The sequence below is a fragment of the Cyrtonyx montezumae genome, unplaced genomic scaffold (genome assembly GCF_038088225.1).
Source record: "Cyrtonyx montezumae isolate F1298 unplaced genomic scaffold, pur_monq_1.0 scaffold_33, whole genome shotgun sequence".
Taxonomy (NCBI): domain Eukaryota; kingdom Metazoa; phylum Chordata; class Aves; order Galliformes; family Odontophoridae; genus Cyrtonyx; species Cyrtonyx montezumae.
In genome coordinates this window covers 1,122,718-1,137,755 of record NW_027072038.1, presented here as the reverse complement: position 1 = coordinate 1,137,755, position 15,038 = coordinate 1,122,718, and the positions used below count along the sequence as shown (strand labels likewise).

The window sequence follows — 15,038 nt, the reverse complement described above, 5'->3', positions numbered from 1 at the left end:
CCTCAAGCTCGCTGTGCACCCTCCCCTGCCATGGCCCCGTCACTGAGGTCCCCACACGTCAGCCCCCTGTCCCCAGAGCCCCCACGTGCCCTCACAGCCAAATAAAACCCAAATTGAAGGGTCGATGGCAGAGAAGAGCGCCTTCATTGCGTGGGAACAGGGGCTGGGAGGAAGACTGCGATGGGGCTGCGTGCTGGGGTCAGCGTGCGGGATGTGGGGCTGCAGCACGCGGCGTGGGGCGCAGGATGTGGGCTCCAGCCACACTCAGCCCTCGCACAGCCCCAGGGTGGAGCACACAGCACGGGGATCGTCGTCTTCCTGCAGCGCAGCGCTGAGCTGCTGCCTGAACTTCTTCACCAGCCACTTGCACACGGCGCTCTGGCGCTTCCCCACACCACACACTTTGCCCAGTGCCTCAGTGATGGTATCCTGTGGGTCCCGGCCCCACAGCGTCACCGGGGCTGCAGCCACTGCCCCCCCCTCCCCCCCCCCCCCCCCAACCAGGGTCCCCCACACCCCACTCACCTCACTGGGGTCGTCACCCACAATCTTCTTCAGCCTCTTCACCACACTGGTGCAGGTCTTGCATTTAACACCCTTGCCTGGTCTCGTTGTGTCCCCTTCGTCTCCGTCCCACTGTGGGGACAGCACAGACCTGCCATGTCCTGCCACCCACCCCCCTCCCCATGCCCCAGTCCGGTGTAGGGCCACCCCACAGTGCCACCACATCCTCACCATGGCCGAGCCGTCCTGGAGCAGGTGCCACTGCTGCTCCCAGTGGCTCCCGGTGGCCACGTTCCAGTGCTGGTCATCATGGGGCAGCTCAGTAAGTGCCACCTGCACAGCTGGAGGCAGCAGGTGTCACCACGCCGCCCCACGGCCGCCCCACGGCGGGATGGGGCACACAGCGGCCACTGCTATCCCCGTGCACCCTGGGTGTACCCGGTACCCACACCCCATCCCCATGCACTCCTGCCCCCATTGCACATCCCCATCGCCAATGTCCCCAGACCTCCACACAGACCCCTTCCTCACATCCCCCTTCCCCTCATCCCCACCATCTCCGTGTCCCCACACAGACCCTGACCCCCATGGCCCCGCAACCCCACATCCCCCTCCCCACCATCCTCCCCCGCTCCCCGCTGCCATCACCCCCACGTGTCCCTACATCCCCACACCCCACGTTTTCCCCACGTGTCCCCCAGCCCCACCACCCGCAGGTGCGGCCCCCAGGCCCGCAGCCCCATACCGGCCCCCAGGGCCAGCAGCACGATGGCAGCGGCAGCCATGCTGTCCCCCGATAACGGCGGCAGCCCCGCGCCCCACCCCGCGCCTTTATAGCCCCCGCAGCCGCGCGGTGGGGACGGATGAGCCACTCAGCGCAGAGAAAACCCAACGAGGCCTTAAAATGGAGACAGACCGGCAGCTCTGCCCCACACCTCCGCCCCACACCTCCGCCCCGAGAGTCACCGCAGCAGGAAGAGGGGAAGAAGGGGGGGAAGGGGGCACTGATCGCAGGCCCCGCACACACAGAGCTGCGTGGGGCGGCGTCACGCGAGGCGGCGCGGTCCCGATGGGGATCCGTGGGGCCAGGGCCGGGGGATCCGGGGAGGGGGAGTGGGGATGGGGGTAGGCCGCGGTTGCCATAGCAACGACGCCCCCGCGGTTACCATGGCGCCGTGTCGCTCTGGCGTCACTTCCGCTCCGCAGTCACGCCACTTCCGCTCCCCGCGCTCCCGCCGTTCCCCGCCCCCATCGCCCCCTCCCGGTTCCCTCCGCGCCGCGTAGAGGCGGCGGCGGTTCCCCCGCTGTGACCTCTGACCTCTGACCCCGTACGTCACGTGGGAGAGGGTTGTAGGGGGAGCCCGGGGGGAGGGGGCTCTGGGGGCCGTTGTATAGCTGGGAGGGATATTCGGGTACCAGGGGTGATCTGGGGGGGGTCAGGGCCAGGGGTTGGTCTGGGGGGGCATGTGGGGGCTTCAGGTGGCACAGCGCGATTGGGGGGGGCCCTGGGGTGGGGGTTCAGGTGCCAGCGGGAGATCTGGGGGGCGTTTGGGGAAGGTTACATTGCCAAGGAGTAATTTGGGGGGTGGGGGGTTGGTCTAAGGGGAAACTGTGGACAGTGGGGGGTGACGTGGGGCGGTGTGGGGGTTATTAGGTGCCGGGGAGTGATTCTCGGGGCACTTTGGAGGGATTTCAACTGCCAGAAAACTTAAGAGGCCCTTTTGGGGGGGAGAATTTGGGCACCAAGGAGTGATTTTGGTTTGGGGGAGTGGGGGGGATCAGGTACCAGGGATGGACTGGAGGGGCAGTTTGGGGGTTTCAGGTGCCGGGGAGTCCTTGGGAGACATTTGGGTACCAGAGAGTTATTTGTAGGGGGAGGAAGGAGGGAGGGGGGTGATTTTGGGGACCTTCAAGTCCCACAGAGAGATGGAAAGCAGCGTTTGTGGGACTTCCTGTGCATTCGGAGCACATCTGGGGGTTCCTCACTCTCCCCACCCCCTCGCAGCTCTGCAGCCATGTTCTCAGCGCTCACCCCCCCGCCGGGGCACACCCTGCTGGCCCCCCCCTCAGCCGAGCCCCCCACCTTTGCCCGTGCCGGTAGTGACTTTGCCGACCACTCGCAGCCCTTCCGCCTGAAGGAGCGCAGCTTCGGCCGTCAGTACGCGCACCTCTACGCCACGCGGCTGCTGAGCATGCGGCCCCGCCTGGAGCAGCAGGCACGGCTCCGATGGGGTGAGCCCCCCACACCCCTCAGCCCGTCGCTGCTCCCCCTTTTCCTTTCTCTCCGAGGGAACCCCCCCCACGTGCTGTACCGCCCCTTGTACTGTGTTTTTGGGACCTGCTTTTAGCCGCGCCCCCCTCCCCAGGCACACAGAGCGGGGGTTGGGGCTGGGAGGAGAGCTCAGCTCTGCGGGCTGCTTCCTGCCTCCAGGCGCTCACATTCCTGGCGTTGCTGGTGCTGTTCCTGGCCCCCACCTCCTCCCTCTCATCCCATCCCAGTTGCCAAACCCTCATCCCATTCCATCTGTGGGACCAGGACGTCGCTTGTCCTCGTGTTTCCCAACCCAAAACCCAGTGGGGTGACAAAGCCTGCCGGGGGGGGGGACCCCAAGCAGGGGGATGCTCCTTGATGGCTCCTTTCCCACCACTAAAGCAGGAGGAGGGGTTTGCTCTGGAGGCCTTGAACCTCCAGGGGGGAGCTCTGGGGAGCAGTGGCAGTGTGGTGGTGGGGGGAGGGGGAAGCAGGGGTACGGGCTGAAGCACGCAGCCCCGCAGGTGATGGCGTGCTGCTGCGGAAGATGTGCGAGCTGCAGGTGGGCGAGCGGTGCTGCGTGGTGGGGACGCTGTTCAAGGTCATGCAGCTGCAGCCCTCCATCCTGCAGGAGATCAACGAGGAGGTAGCAGTGACACCCCACCCCCCCTGTCCCCCCTCCCCACACCGCTTCCTCTTTGGCCGCCGTGCTAAGTGAAAGCAGCCCGGTGCCAGCTGGAGAGCAGCCCCGGCAGAGGGCTCACCCCACAGACATAGGGGTCTCGATTTTGTGTCCCCCGCCCCCCAGCACAACCTGGTACCACAGCCCCCCCTGGCCAAATACATGGACCCGTCAGATGAGCTGGTGCTGGAGGACGAGCTGCAGCGCATCAAGCTGACAGGGAGCATCGAGGTGTCCAGGCTGGTGACAGGTAGGGGACAGCAGCGGGACGGTGGTGGCCTGGGGGGTGACGGTGGGGCTGAGTGCCCCCCACACTCGCTGCAGGCACTGTGCTGGCCGTGTATGGCCACGAGCAGGAGGATGGCAAGTTCCTGGTGGAGGAGCACTGCTTTGCCCACCTGCCCCCACCGCTGCCGTGGCGGGGACCCAGCACTGATAGGTGAGTCCCCGTTGTGTCCCTGCCGGGTCTCCGTACGGCCCCGGGGATTGCTCATCCCATCTGTCTCGAGGGACACAATGGGGGCTGCAGTCCTCTGCCTGCCCCCTGCCCAGGTTCGTGCTGCTGGCCTCGGGGCTGGGGCTGGGCAGCGGCAGCGGCGAGTCGCTGCTGGGCACGCAGCTGCTGGTGGACGTGGTGACAGGGCAGCTGGGTGCTGAGGGCCAGCAGAGCTGTGCTGCGCTCATCTCCCGCGTCCTGCTGGCTGGGAACCTGCTGAGCCAGAGCACGCAGAGCCGGGACAGCCTGCACAAGGTATGGTGAGAGCGGGGGGACCCAGCAGGAGGGAGGGATGGAGAGAGACCAAGCTCCTCACTGCCGCAGGCCAAGTATTTGACCAAGAAGACCCAAGCTGCCAGCGTGGAAGCGGTGAAGATGTTGGATGAGATCCTGCTGCAGCTCTGTGTGAGTGCCTGGGGGGGCAGAGCGGCTCCCGCCGCCCCTCAGGTCCCCAACAGCACTGTTCTGCCCCGCAGAGCTCTGTCCCCGTGGACGTGATGCCTGGGGAGTTCGACCCCACCAACTACACGCTGCCACAGCAGCCCCTGCACCGCTGTATGCTGCCCCTGTCCAGCTGCTACCCCACGCTGCAGCTCGTCACCAACCCCTACCAGGCTGATGTGGACGGTGTCCGGTGAGACACGGGGCATCGTGGGGCACTGCTGGCAGCACAGGGTCCTGCTGTAGGTTGTACTGAGTCCGGATCCTCTCAGGTTTTTGGGGACGTCAGGGCAAAACATCAGCGATATCTTCAAGTACAGCAGCATGGATGACTACCTGGAGATCCTGGAGTGGACGCTGCTGGCAGGACACATCAGCCCCACGGCCCCTGACACGCTGGGTAAGGGGCTGCAGGGTCTTGGTGCCACGCTGTGGGGCGCAGGGTCAGGTTCCCCAGCTCACTCTGCTCCCCCAGGCTGCTATCCCTTCTACAACTTGGACCCCTTCGTCCTCACTGACTGCCCGCACGTCTACTTCTGTGGCAACGCGCCCAAGTTTCAGTCCAAGCTGCTGACGGGTGAGTCCCCGCTGCTGCCCACCCTGTCCCCACCCCTGCTCGTGTTCGATGGCTGCCTGTCCCGCAGGGGAGGACGGGCAGCGGGTGCTGCTGGTGGTGGTGCCATCCTTCAGTGCCACGCAGACCGCCTGCCTCGTCAACCTGCGCGACCTCAGCTGCCAGCCCGTCAGCTTCTCCGGCTTCGGCACCGAGGATGACGACGGTGACATGGAGATGGGGCAGTGACAGCACAGCACGGACGTCACCTCGTCCCCCTCCGGTGCAGTACGGTGGGAGAACCAATGCGGCGCTGCTACCAATACAGCTTTGTTTATTTGTGTAACAAAACCACACCAGGGCCCTGCCCTGCGTCCTCGTGTCTGGCTGCCCCTGTGTGTGCCCGGCCTGGAGACTCCAGGAGCACGAGACGGTGCCCACACGGAGCACCTGAAGGCAGGAGGAGGGGACGGGCATCCCCTAATCACCAAAGTTCACGGTGTAGGTCTCTGCAGTGGTGAAGGGCTGCGCCGTCCCTGTGCCTGCATCCCACGTCACCGTCACCACCTCGGTCACCACCTCCGTTTCGGTCTCCATCTCCCACGTGCCCGCTGTGGGCGGCTCCTGGCTCCACGGCACGGACGTGGTGCTGCTGAACGGGACGGGAAGGGCCGTGCTGGGCGGCGGGGCCGTGGGGACACCGGTGGCACTGGCGGTGGCATTCAGTCTCCTCAGCCTCATCCGCTCGCGGAGCCGCTGCCGGAGCCGCTGCCGGAGCCGCAGGCGCTCACGGAGCGTCATGGGGCGGCCCGGCACCACGCGGCGGATGGGGCGGTTCCCGTTCATGGCCATGATCTCCCGGATGCGCTTCCAGTTGGAGCGCGCCAGCACGAAGTTGCACTGCGTGGCCCCGATGTCGTAGAAGACGCTGCAGGTTTTGGTGCTGGGGTTGTAGCCCTCGGCCCGCGCCGACACGCGGTACTCGCCCGGGTTCAGGATGCGCCAGTAGTCCCCGTTGCTGGCTGGGGGGGCGCGGGGGGGTGGGGTGACGGCACTGCGGGGCCTTCAGCGTGCTGCTGTGCTCCTGTGACGTCCCCCCCCCACGTCCTACCTGTCCTGACGCTGTGCTTGATGCCGCCCACCACGATGGTGGCGTTGGCGATGGGCTCTCCCTGCTGGTCTGTCACCAAACCCTTGATCCCTCGGTGGGTCTGTGCAAAGCGGGGACAAGGGGAGCACGCGGGGACAAGGGGAGCACGCGGGGACAAGGGGGTGCCCGCCGGTTCCCCGTGCCTACCTGCTCCATGAAGGTGAGCAGTGACTCCTTGTTGTTCTCCCACTCCTGCTGCAGCTCGCTCTCATGGGGGAACTTGTCGCAGCCCAGGTAGATGGAGAGCTCCAGGCAGTTGGTGTGCAGGTAGCTGAAGTCGTTCATGCCTGCCAAAATCCCAGCAGGGGATGAGTGCTGCAGGGTCGCCTCCTCACGGCCCAGCTTGCTGTTACAGTGGAATCCCTTAGGTCAGAACATCCCCGAAGACCCCGGAATCCAAGGGGTGCCACCTCGATGCCCCCAGCTCTCGGGGCCCACGTGGCAGCACCCCACTTACTGCCAGCACGGGGCCGCCACTTGGCCCCCTGCACGATGCCCATGGCGTCGGTGACGTCCTGCGTGTGGCAGCCCCCGCGGAAGGTCTCGGTCATGGTGAGGTGTGCTGAGGCGTAGGAGATGGCCAGCCAGCGGAACACGGCGTGGTCGGGGGTCTCGTGCACCTCGGGCCTCTCACCATCCTCATCCTCATCCAGCGGGTGTGGGGCGGCGGGGGTCTCGCTGTGGGGCCGCGCTGCGTCGAAGGGGAAGGAGACCAGCTTCTCCCCGCCCTGCAGGTTGGCTCCCAGCACGAAGGGGTTCTTCTCCATCCACGCCACGATGGCTCGCGTCTCCGCGGCCACCTGGAAGAGGGGACGCCGTGCCACCCGTCCCGCGGGGCTGCTGCCGTGCTCTCAGGGTGGGTGTGTGCTCACCGCGGCGTCCTCCTGCAGGTAGTGCTCCGGGATGGGGATGTGGTGGCCGGGGAAGCGGTGTGGCACCAACTGCCGCTCCTCGGCCGCCCACAGCGGTGACGTCAGGTCAGGGAAGTTCTCAAAGAGGTCAAAGCCCTCCTCTGTCCAGTGGCCCAGGGCCCAGTTGCCCAGCTCGGAGCCCTGAGGGAGCAGAGACAGCCCCGTGGTGGCCCCGGTGCTAACATCACCCTCCTGCCACCACCAGCCCGGTGCCACCAGCGCCCAAGTGTCACTAGCACCACTCCAGTATGAGCACCAGCCCGGTGCCACCAGCGCCCACGTGACACCGCTGTTTTAGAGCCACAGTCCCAATGGCACCGCTGTCCTAACGCTGAAACTCTAGTGCCACTCCCGCCCCACTGCCAGCACCACCTTGGTGTCACCACCGTGCCACTGCCCCAGTGCCACCTGCTCAGTGCAACCACCATATTATTGCCACTGTCATGTTGCCAGCGTCCCAATGCCATCACCATCCCAGTGCTACCACCGTCCTAATTCCACCATCTTAGTGCCACCACCCCAGTACCACAATCCCAATAGCACTATCCCAATGCCACCATCCGAATTTTACCCCCCCAATGCCACCCCCCAATGCCACCCTCCCAATGCCACCCCCCAATACCACCGTCCCAATACCACCCCTCCAATACCACCCTCCCAATGCCACCCCCCAATACCACCCCCCCAATGCCACCCTCCCAATGCCACCCCCCAATACCACCCCCCCAATGCCACCCTCCCAATGCCACCCCCCAATACCACCCCCCCAATACCACCCCCCAATACCACCCCCCAATACCACCCCCCCAATACCACCCTCCCAATGCCACCCCCCCAATACCACCCCCCAATACCACCCCCCCAATGCCACCCTCCCAATGCCACCCCCCAATACCACCCCCCCAATACCACCCCCCCAATGCCACCCCCCAATACCACCCCCCAATACCACCGTCCCAATACCACCCCTCCAATACCACCCTCCCAATGCCACCCCCCAATACCACCCCCCAATACCACCCCCCCAATGCCACCCTCCCAATGCCACCCCCCAATACCACCCCCCCAATACCACCCCCCCAATACCACCCTCCCAGTGCCACCCCCCCAATGCCACCCTCCCAGTACCACCCCCCCAATGCCACCCTCCCAGTGCCACCCTCCCAGTACCAGCCCCCCAATACCACCCTCCCAGTACCACCCTCCCAGTACCACCCCCCCAATACCACCCTCCCAGTGCCACCCTCCCAGTACCACCCCCCCAATACCACCCTCCCAGTACCACCCTCCCAATACCACTCCCCCAATACCACGCCCCCAATGCCACCCCCCAATACCACCCTCCCAATGCCACCCTCCCAATACCACTCCCCCAATGCCACCCTCCCAATGCCACCCCCCAATACCATCCCCCAATACCACCCCCCCAATGCCACCCTCCCAATGCCACCCTCCAATACCACCCCCCCAATACCACCCTCCCAATACCACCCCCCCATTACCACCACCCCAATGCCACCCTCCCAGTGCCCCCACCGGCGTTGCCGCGCTCTCACCGCCTCGCGTGCCAGCTCGTAGCCGTCGGGGTTGAGCGAGGGCACGAGGTGGATGCGCGTCTCGGTGACCAGGCTGCGCACGCGGGGGTTTCCATCGTGGTACTCCTTGCACAGGAACTGCATGAGCAGCAGCAGCAGCTCGCGGCCCAGCGCCTCGTTGCCGTGCAGCCCCGCCGTGTAGCGGAACTCGGGCTCTCCTGTGGGGACACCACACAGTGGGGAGGGGGCTGTGGGGTAAGGTCAGCCAGCCCTACCGGACGGCACGGCCCCATAGGGTCGGGGGGGGGGGTCAGGGTTAGGGTTAGGGTCAGCATTAGGGTTACGGTCAGCTTTAGGGTTAGGGTTGGGGTTAGTTTTAGGGTTGGGGTTAGTTTTAGGGTTGGGGTTAGTTTTAGGGTTGGGGTCAGGATTAGCTTTAGGATCAGGGTTAATGTTAGGTTAGGGTTAGCTTTAGGGTCAGAGTTAAGGTTAAGATTAGGGTTAGTTTTAGGTTCAGATTCGGGGTTAGGATTAGGGTTACCTTTGGGGTTAGAGTACAGATAATGTTTAGGGTTAGGGTAGGGTTACAGTACAGATAATGTTTAGGGTTAGGGTAGGGTTACAGTACAGATAATGTTTAGGGCTAGGGTTATGGTTCAGGAAGGGTTAGGGTAGGGATAGGGTTAGGGTTAGGGTAGGATTAGGTATAGGGTTAGGGTTTGGGTTAGGGTAGGGCTAGAGTTAGGGTTAGGGTTAGTGTAGGATTCGTGTTAGGGTTATAGCTACAGTTATGGTTAGTGTTAGGTAGGGTTACAGTTAGGGTTAGGGTAGGATTAGGATTAGGGTTATAGTTAGGGTTAGGGTTAGGGTACGGTTAGGGTAGGGTAGGGGTAGGGTTCAGGTTAGGGTTTGGGTTAGGATAGGATTAGGGTTGGGATTGGGTTAGGGTTAATGTCAGGTTAATTCTTCTTCCACTGCTGACATTGGGATAGGGTTAGGGTTAGGGTTCCTGGACGTCACAGGGTTAAGGGTATGGGAGTGATGGAACTCAGGTCCGGCCGTGGCCACCTGCACTGTCCCCGTGTCCCCCTCACCCGTCTCGTGCTCCCCCGGGTTGTCGGAGATCTCCATGGCGTAGATCTTCAGCCCGCGGGAGCTCTTGCCGATGTTGTAGATGCGGGTGATGGTGGGGCACTCCTCATTCACCACCTTCATCAGCTGTGGGGTCGGGGTCAGCTGCTGGGAGACCGCCCGGGGACGGGGACGGGGACGGGGACGTCCCTGGGGACGGTGTCCCGGTGCCACCATACCCACCTGCCTCATGTCCTTGTAGCTGTGGTGGCGGAAGTCCAGGTTGTCGGCCGAGGTCACCTCGTTCTGCTGCGCGTAGTAACTGCTGATGGCTGCAGGGGACAGCGACGTGGCTGCGGTGTCCTGGGCACTGCCACCCCCCCCCCCCCCCCCCCCCCCCCGTCGTGCCCCCCTCCCCTCTGCCCCGGTGCCACCTACAGGAGAGGGGACAGCCCAGCACCTCCATCCGCAGGCACAGGCTGCCGTTCCACGTCTGCGGGTACACGCGGATGTAGCGGGCCACCATGGGCTCGGGGAACTCGGTCAGCACCGGCGTGTCCTTGTCCACGTTGCCATAGAATTTCTGGGGATGGGGCGCAGCGGGGTGGCACCGTGTCCCCATTGTGTCCTCACGTCACCCCGCCCCTCCCCCCCCCCCCCCACCCCATACCATCTCCTCATAGCCGTTAGTGTACATCACCCAGTTCTGGCTGTCGTTGCTGAAGCCCACGTAGAAGCTGGTGACAAAATCCTCGCTGCAGGAGGGACAAAGGGGGACAGTGTGGGGTCCCCGCAGCACCGTGCCACAGCCCCCCGCCCGCCGCCGGCCCCGTACTGGATCTGGGAGTCGCGTCCCTGTGTGATGACGCCGGTGAACCTGGTGGTGCGGCGCGTGTCCACCTCCAGCCAATGCGAGCGGCCGTCGTCCTCCGCACACCACGCGCCGTCAAAGAAATCGTCCTCGTTGGGACCCCGCCTGGGGACAGCAACGGGACACCGATGGCGTGGGGGGGTGGGGTGGGGGGGGGGGGGGGGGGGGGGTTGGGAATGGGTATGTGGATGGGACAGGACAGGATGGGGACAATGGGATGGAGATGGAGATGGAGATAGGATGGGATGGGGGTGGGATGGGGTGGGATGGGGTGGGATGGGATGGGATGGGATGGGATGGAGTGGGATGGGATGGGATGGGGTGGGATGGGATGGGATGGGGTGGGATGGGATGGGATGGGATGGGATGGGATGGGATGGGATGGGATGGGGTGGAGGTGGAGGTGGAGGTGGAGGTGGAGGTGGGATGGGAATGGGGATGGGGATGGGACAGGACAGGATGGGGATGATGGGATGGAGATGGAGATGGAGATGGAGATAGGATGGGATGGGGGTGGGGTGGGGTGGGTTGGAGATGAGGGTGGGGATGGTGATAGGGATGGAGATGGGATGGGGTGTTGATGGGATGAGGATGGGGATCAAGATAGCAATGGTGTAATGATGGGATGAGGATGGGATAGAGAGAAATGGGAACACAGTTAAGGAGGGGATAGGGTGGGATGGGGACAGGGATGAGGATAGGACAGGGGCGCAGATGGATACAGGATGGGGATGGGATGGACGCCCACCTGCATGTTGAGGCGGCCGCGCTGTGCACCCAGCCCATGGCGCAGCATGGAGGAGGCCAGGATCTGGTCATCCTCCACACGATGGGACTCCATCCCAATGGGGGGGCACCCTGTGGGGGCAGGGGACGGGAAGGCCATGGCACCGCAGTGGAGTGGCCCTGTCCCCAGGGATGGGAACACTCACTGATCTTCTCTTCTGGTGGTGCCCATTCTTCCTCGTCTGAATCCCACTTCTTCCCACCTGGCTTTTTGGGTTTTCCTGGAAAAAGGGGCAGAGTGAGGGGGGCACAGGCTGAGCAGGGTCGTGGGGTTGGGAGCACCCACCTTTACTGTCCCGGCCCTTCTCCTCTGCCCACGGCTCCTCCTCCTCCTCCTTGCTGCTACCCCCCCTTCCTGGGCTTCCCTGCTGGCAAGAGCAATCATCGGATGGGAACGGGGTCAGCAATGGGACAGGAACAGGGATGGGACAGGATGGAAGGGGGACAGGGATGGCAACAGGAACAGGATGGGGACAGGGATAGGGACAGGGCTGTGCCACCGCCTCTCACAGGGCTTCAATTTCTCCTCGTCCGTCTCCATCTCCTCCTCTTTCTCTGGCTGCTTCTTGGGGTTGGGCGGTGGGAGCAGCCCGTAGTCCACTATGGGTGGGAATGGGAGTGAGGGGCTGGGATGCCCCCTGGAACCTCACAGAGCCCCCTGGGAGCAGGGGAGGGGTCCTGGGGTCACTCACAGTCATCGTAGTCGGGTCGCTCCCAGCCCTCCTCGTAGTCACGCTCAGTCACGGGGCCAGGCAGCGGTGTGGGGGGCTCCTCTGGTGCAGCTGGGGATGGCCAAAGGATTTGGGGTGCCTATGGGGTCCCCTGTGCCTCTGCAGGGTCACTGTGTCCCTATGGGGCCTTCATGCCACTGTGAGGTCCCCCCCTTACCCCACGTCCCTGAACAGTTTCCTGTATCTCCATGATATCCCTACACTCCCATGGGATCCTCAATGTCTCTTTGGGATCCTCTCTGTCCCCACGGGATCCTCTACAGCCCCCATGTCCCTGCAGAAACCTATATATCCGTATGGGATCCCTATAGCCCCTGTGACGTTCTCATGTCCCTACTGAATTCACATGCCCTTATGGAGTCCCCATGTCCCTGCAGGAACCCATATAAACCCAAGGGATGCTCATATCCCATGGGATCCCTGTAGCACCCATGGAGTCTTCATGCCCCTGCAGAAATATGGATGTCCCATGGGATCCCCATGCTCCTGTAGGGACCTACAGGGTCCCTATAGGGTCCCCATTTCCACACAGGAAGCCACACGTCCCCATGGGATCCCTATACCTCTGGAGGTCCCCATGTCATTATGAAGCCCTAGCACCCAGGTGGGGACGCCTGATGTCCTCACGGGACCTTCACGTCCCCATCAATGAGCCCTGTGGGGTCACCACACACCTCCACGCACCAGGATGTCCCCATGCCCACCCCATTCCTGGTGACCCCGCTCTCAGCACGGGGGTCACCCCTGTCCCTGTGTCCCCACACTGACGTGGTGGTGTCTCCGGTTGGGGCCAGAGCCGCTCGGGTTTCCTCCTGCTCGGGGGTTTGCGGGGCTTCTGCTGCCGCCGGATGTACTCAACTGGGGACAGAGGGGGACAGTGACTGGGGGGCTGCGAGGGGACGGACCCCACAGTCCCCCCGTGAGCCCCAGCACCGTACAGTCCTCGTAGTCCTCCCGTTCCAGCTGCTCGTTGTAGTCCATTGTCGGCGGCTCCGGCTCCTCAGGGACCTCTGCAGGGTGACAGGGGGACGTGGGACATGGAGAGGTGGCACCAGGGGTTGGGGTGAGGGGGTGGGGGGGGACATCAGGATGCAGGGAGGTGGCCCCGGAGATGAGGGACGTGGCACCAGGACACAGGGAGGTGGCATTGGGACGCAGAGGGAGTGACGTGGGACACGGGTGGCACTCACCCAACTCAGGCTCAGGGCGTCCATCCTCCCGGTCCCACTCCCAGCGCGGGGTCGGCCGCTCCTCCTCCTCTTCTGCAGACAGGGACACACGGGGGCCATGACGTGTCGGGGTGGGATGTGGGTGACATTGCACTTTGCCCCAGAAGGGCCCCTGGGTGCCCCCCACCCCACTCACGTCGGTCTCTGCCATTCTCCTCCTCCTTCTCAGGGCCCCACGGCTGCCCCAAGGACAGCGATGTCCCCGGTCCATCCTCACCCCGCGGGGGCTGTGGGGCTGTGGGGGGCTCCCAGGGGGTGTCAGGTGGCTGCGGTATCCTCGTGTCCAGGGGCTTCTTGGTGGCCTTGGGGGGCTTCTTGGTGGCCTTGGGGGGCTTCTCCTTGGGGGGCTTCTCCTTGGGGGGCTTCTCCTTGGGGGGTTTCTCCTTGGGCTTTTTGGAGCCCTTAGGGGGCTTTTCAGAGCCTTTGGGGGGCTTCTCCTTAGGCTTCTTGGGGGGCTTCTCCCCGTTGGTATTCTTGTCCCTGTCCCTGTCTCTGTCCCTGTCCTTCTTGGAGCCCCGGGCTCTCTCCTTGGGTTTCTTGGTGGGTTTGGGTGCTTTGTCCCTCTTGGGTTTCTTGGGCTCCTCAGGCTCCGTCAGCCACTCCAGGGGGTCTGGGGGAGCGGGATGGGATGGAAGCAGCCCCTGGCCAAGTGCCATCTCAGTGCCCCCACTCCGTGCCACCAGCCCCACCCAGCACACCCAGTGCCTGACCCCAAGTTACACTTTGCCCTCACCCCATTGTCCCCCACCCCTTTACCCCCACTCCAAAGCCTCCTATCCCAGCACCCCCACTCAGGGACCCTGTCCTGTCCAGTGTTTCCAGTTCTGTCCATCCCAGTGACCCCACCTCAATTCTCCCCCATCCCAGTGTCTTCATTCCAATTCCTCCCATCCCAGTTCCCCCACTCCAGTGCCCCACATTCCATCACACACACCCCATTACCCCCCAACCCATCACCTCAGTCTCATTCCCCCCATCCCAGCTCCCTCCATCCCATTACACCCCCCCCAAGAGCCTTCCACCCCACCATCTCCACCCATTCCCCCCATCCCAGTCCCTTCCTACCCAATCCCCCATTCCCATCCCATCACTCCTATGCCATTACCCCCCGTTATCCCTCCCTCCCCAATCCTCCGTTCTCACATTACCCCCATCCCAGTGCCAGATACCCCATCCCATTATCACCCCATTATCCCCCACCCCAGTCCCTTCCTCCCCAGTTCACCCTTCCCACACCACTACCCCCGCATCCCATCGCTTCCATTACCCCCATCCCAGTACTTCCCAGTCCCCAGTTACCACCCCATTATCCCCATCCTATCGCCACCCTCCCAGCTCCCTCCATCCCATTACCCCCACCCCATCCCCATCAAATCTCTTCCATCCAATCACCCTCAACCCAGAGCCCCCCCCCAGTCCCCCTTCCCACCCCATCACCCCCACCCCATTTCCCCCATCCCCGCGCTCACCGCCGTGCCCCGCTCCCCTCTCCCCGTCCCCGGGCTCAGCTCGGCCCCGCACATCGCCGCCGTCCCCGCCCGCAACGCCGTCTCCGGGCGCCAGGAAACCGCGCAGGAACGCTTCGATCTCCGCGTCCGTCAGTGCGGGAGCGGCGGGGCCCGAGCCGACCCCGGGCAGCAGCGGGAGCAGCAGCAGCAGCGGGAGCAGCGGGACGCGGCGGGGCGGCATGGCCGAGCGGCACCGGGCGGAGCGGGACGGGACGGGACGGGACGGGGCGGGGGGGGAGGGGCGGCACCGCCCTGCGGGGGAACCGGCGCGGACCGGAGCGGCACTGACACCGCGCGGGACGGGGATGCGATGGCCCCG

The 15,038-nt window shown here is 64.4% G+C and overlaps 3 protein-coding genes across 3 annotated transcripts; 1 reads left to right on the top strand and 2 right to left on the bottom strand.

The window, feature by feature from the left end:
* Nucleotides 1-113: 113 nt before the first annotated feature.
* On the bottom strand, nucleotides 114-1,346 carry GNLY (granulysin). The gene is made up of 4 exons (XM_065745034.1): nucleotides 1,250-1,346; nucleotides 736-845; nucleotides 526-636; nucleotides 114-429 (listed from the first exon to the last, which is right to left on the bottom strand). The coding sequence occupies exons 1-4, from the start codon at nucleotides 1,287-1,289 to the stop codon at nucleotides 265-267; spliced, it is 426 nt and encodes a 141-aa protein (XP_065601106.1). The 5' UTR covers nucleotides 1,290-1,346; the 3' UTR covers nucleotides 114-264.
* Nucleotides 1,347-1,827: 481 nt separating this feature from the next.
* POLD2 (DNA polymerase delta 2, accessory subunit) lies at nucleotides 1,828-5,316 on the top strand. The gene is made up of 11 exons (XM_065745021.1): nucleotides 1,828-1,832; nucleotides 2,510-2,736; nucleotides 3,280-3,401; nucleotides 3,564-3,687; nucleotides 3,762-3,876; nucleotides 3,990-4,188; nucleotides 4,258-4,338; nucleotides 4,410-4,567; nucleotides 4,647-4,774; nucleotides 4,850-4,951; nucleotides 5,019-5,316. The coding sequence occupies exons 2-11, from the start codon at nucleotides 2,520-2,522 to the stop codon at nucleotides 5,174-5,176; spliced, it is 1,404 nt and encodes a 467-aa protein (XP_065601093.1). The 5' UTR covers nucleotides 1,828-1,832; nucleotides 2,510-2,519; the 3' UTR covers nucleotides 5,177-5,316.
* A 9-nt stretch (nucleotides 5,317-5,325) lies between these two features.
* Nucleotides 5,326-14,933, bottom strand: AEBP1 (AE binding protein 1). Its single transcript, XM_065745035.1, is given in 22 exon segments — nucleotides 5,326-5,949; nucleotides 6,039-6,138; nucleotides 6,225-6,364; nucleotides 6,535-6,877; nucleotides 6,950-7,129; nucleotides 8,545-8,741; nucleotides 9,618-9,741; nucleotides 9,838-9,926; nucleotides 10,033-10,177; nucleotides 10,265-10,349; nucleotides 10,430-10,570; nucleotides 11,188-11,323; nucleotides 11,398-11,472; nucleotides 11,538-11,601; nucleotides 11,603-11,616; nucleotides 11,762-11,851; nucleotides 11,944-12,033; nucleotides 12,751-12,840; nucleotides 12,921-12,992; nucleotides 13,173-13,244; nucleotides 13,339-13,821; nucleotides 14,681-14,933. Coding segments are annotated over 22 exon segments (3,492 nt in total). The 5' UTR covers nucleotides 14,901-14,933; the 3' UTR covers nucleotides 5,326-5,407.
* Nucleotides 14,934-15,038: the final 105 nt, after the last annotated feature.

Coding starts and splice junctions, on each gene's coding strand:
- POLD2 (XM_065745021.1), top strand. CDS start 2,520: ATGTTCTCAGCGCTCACCCCCCCGCCGGGGCACACCCTGCTGGCCCCC. Junction 3,402..3,563: donor TGCAGGAGATCAACGAGGAG/GTAGCAGTGACA, acceptor CCCGCCCCCCAG/CACAACCTGGTACCACAGCC. Junction 3,877..3,989: donor CGGGGACCCAGCACTGATAG/GTGAGTCCCCGT, acceptor CCCCCTGCCCAG/GTTCGTGCTGCTGGCCTCGG.
- GNLY (XM_065745034.1), bottom strand. CDS start 1,289: ATGGCTGCCGCTGCCATCGTGCTGCTGGCCCTGGGGGCCG. Junction 846..1,249: donor GCTGCTGGCCCTGGGGGCCG/GTATGGGGCTGC, acceptor TGCTGCCTCCAG/CTGTGCAGGTGGCACTTACT. Junction 430..525: donor TGGGTGACGACCCCAGTGAG/GTGAGTGGGGTG, acceptor CGGGACCCACAG/GATACCATCACTGAGGCACT.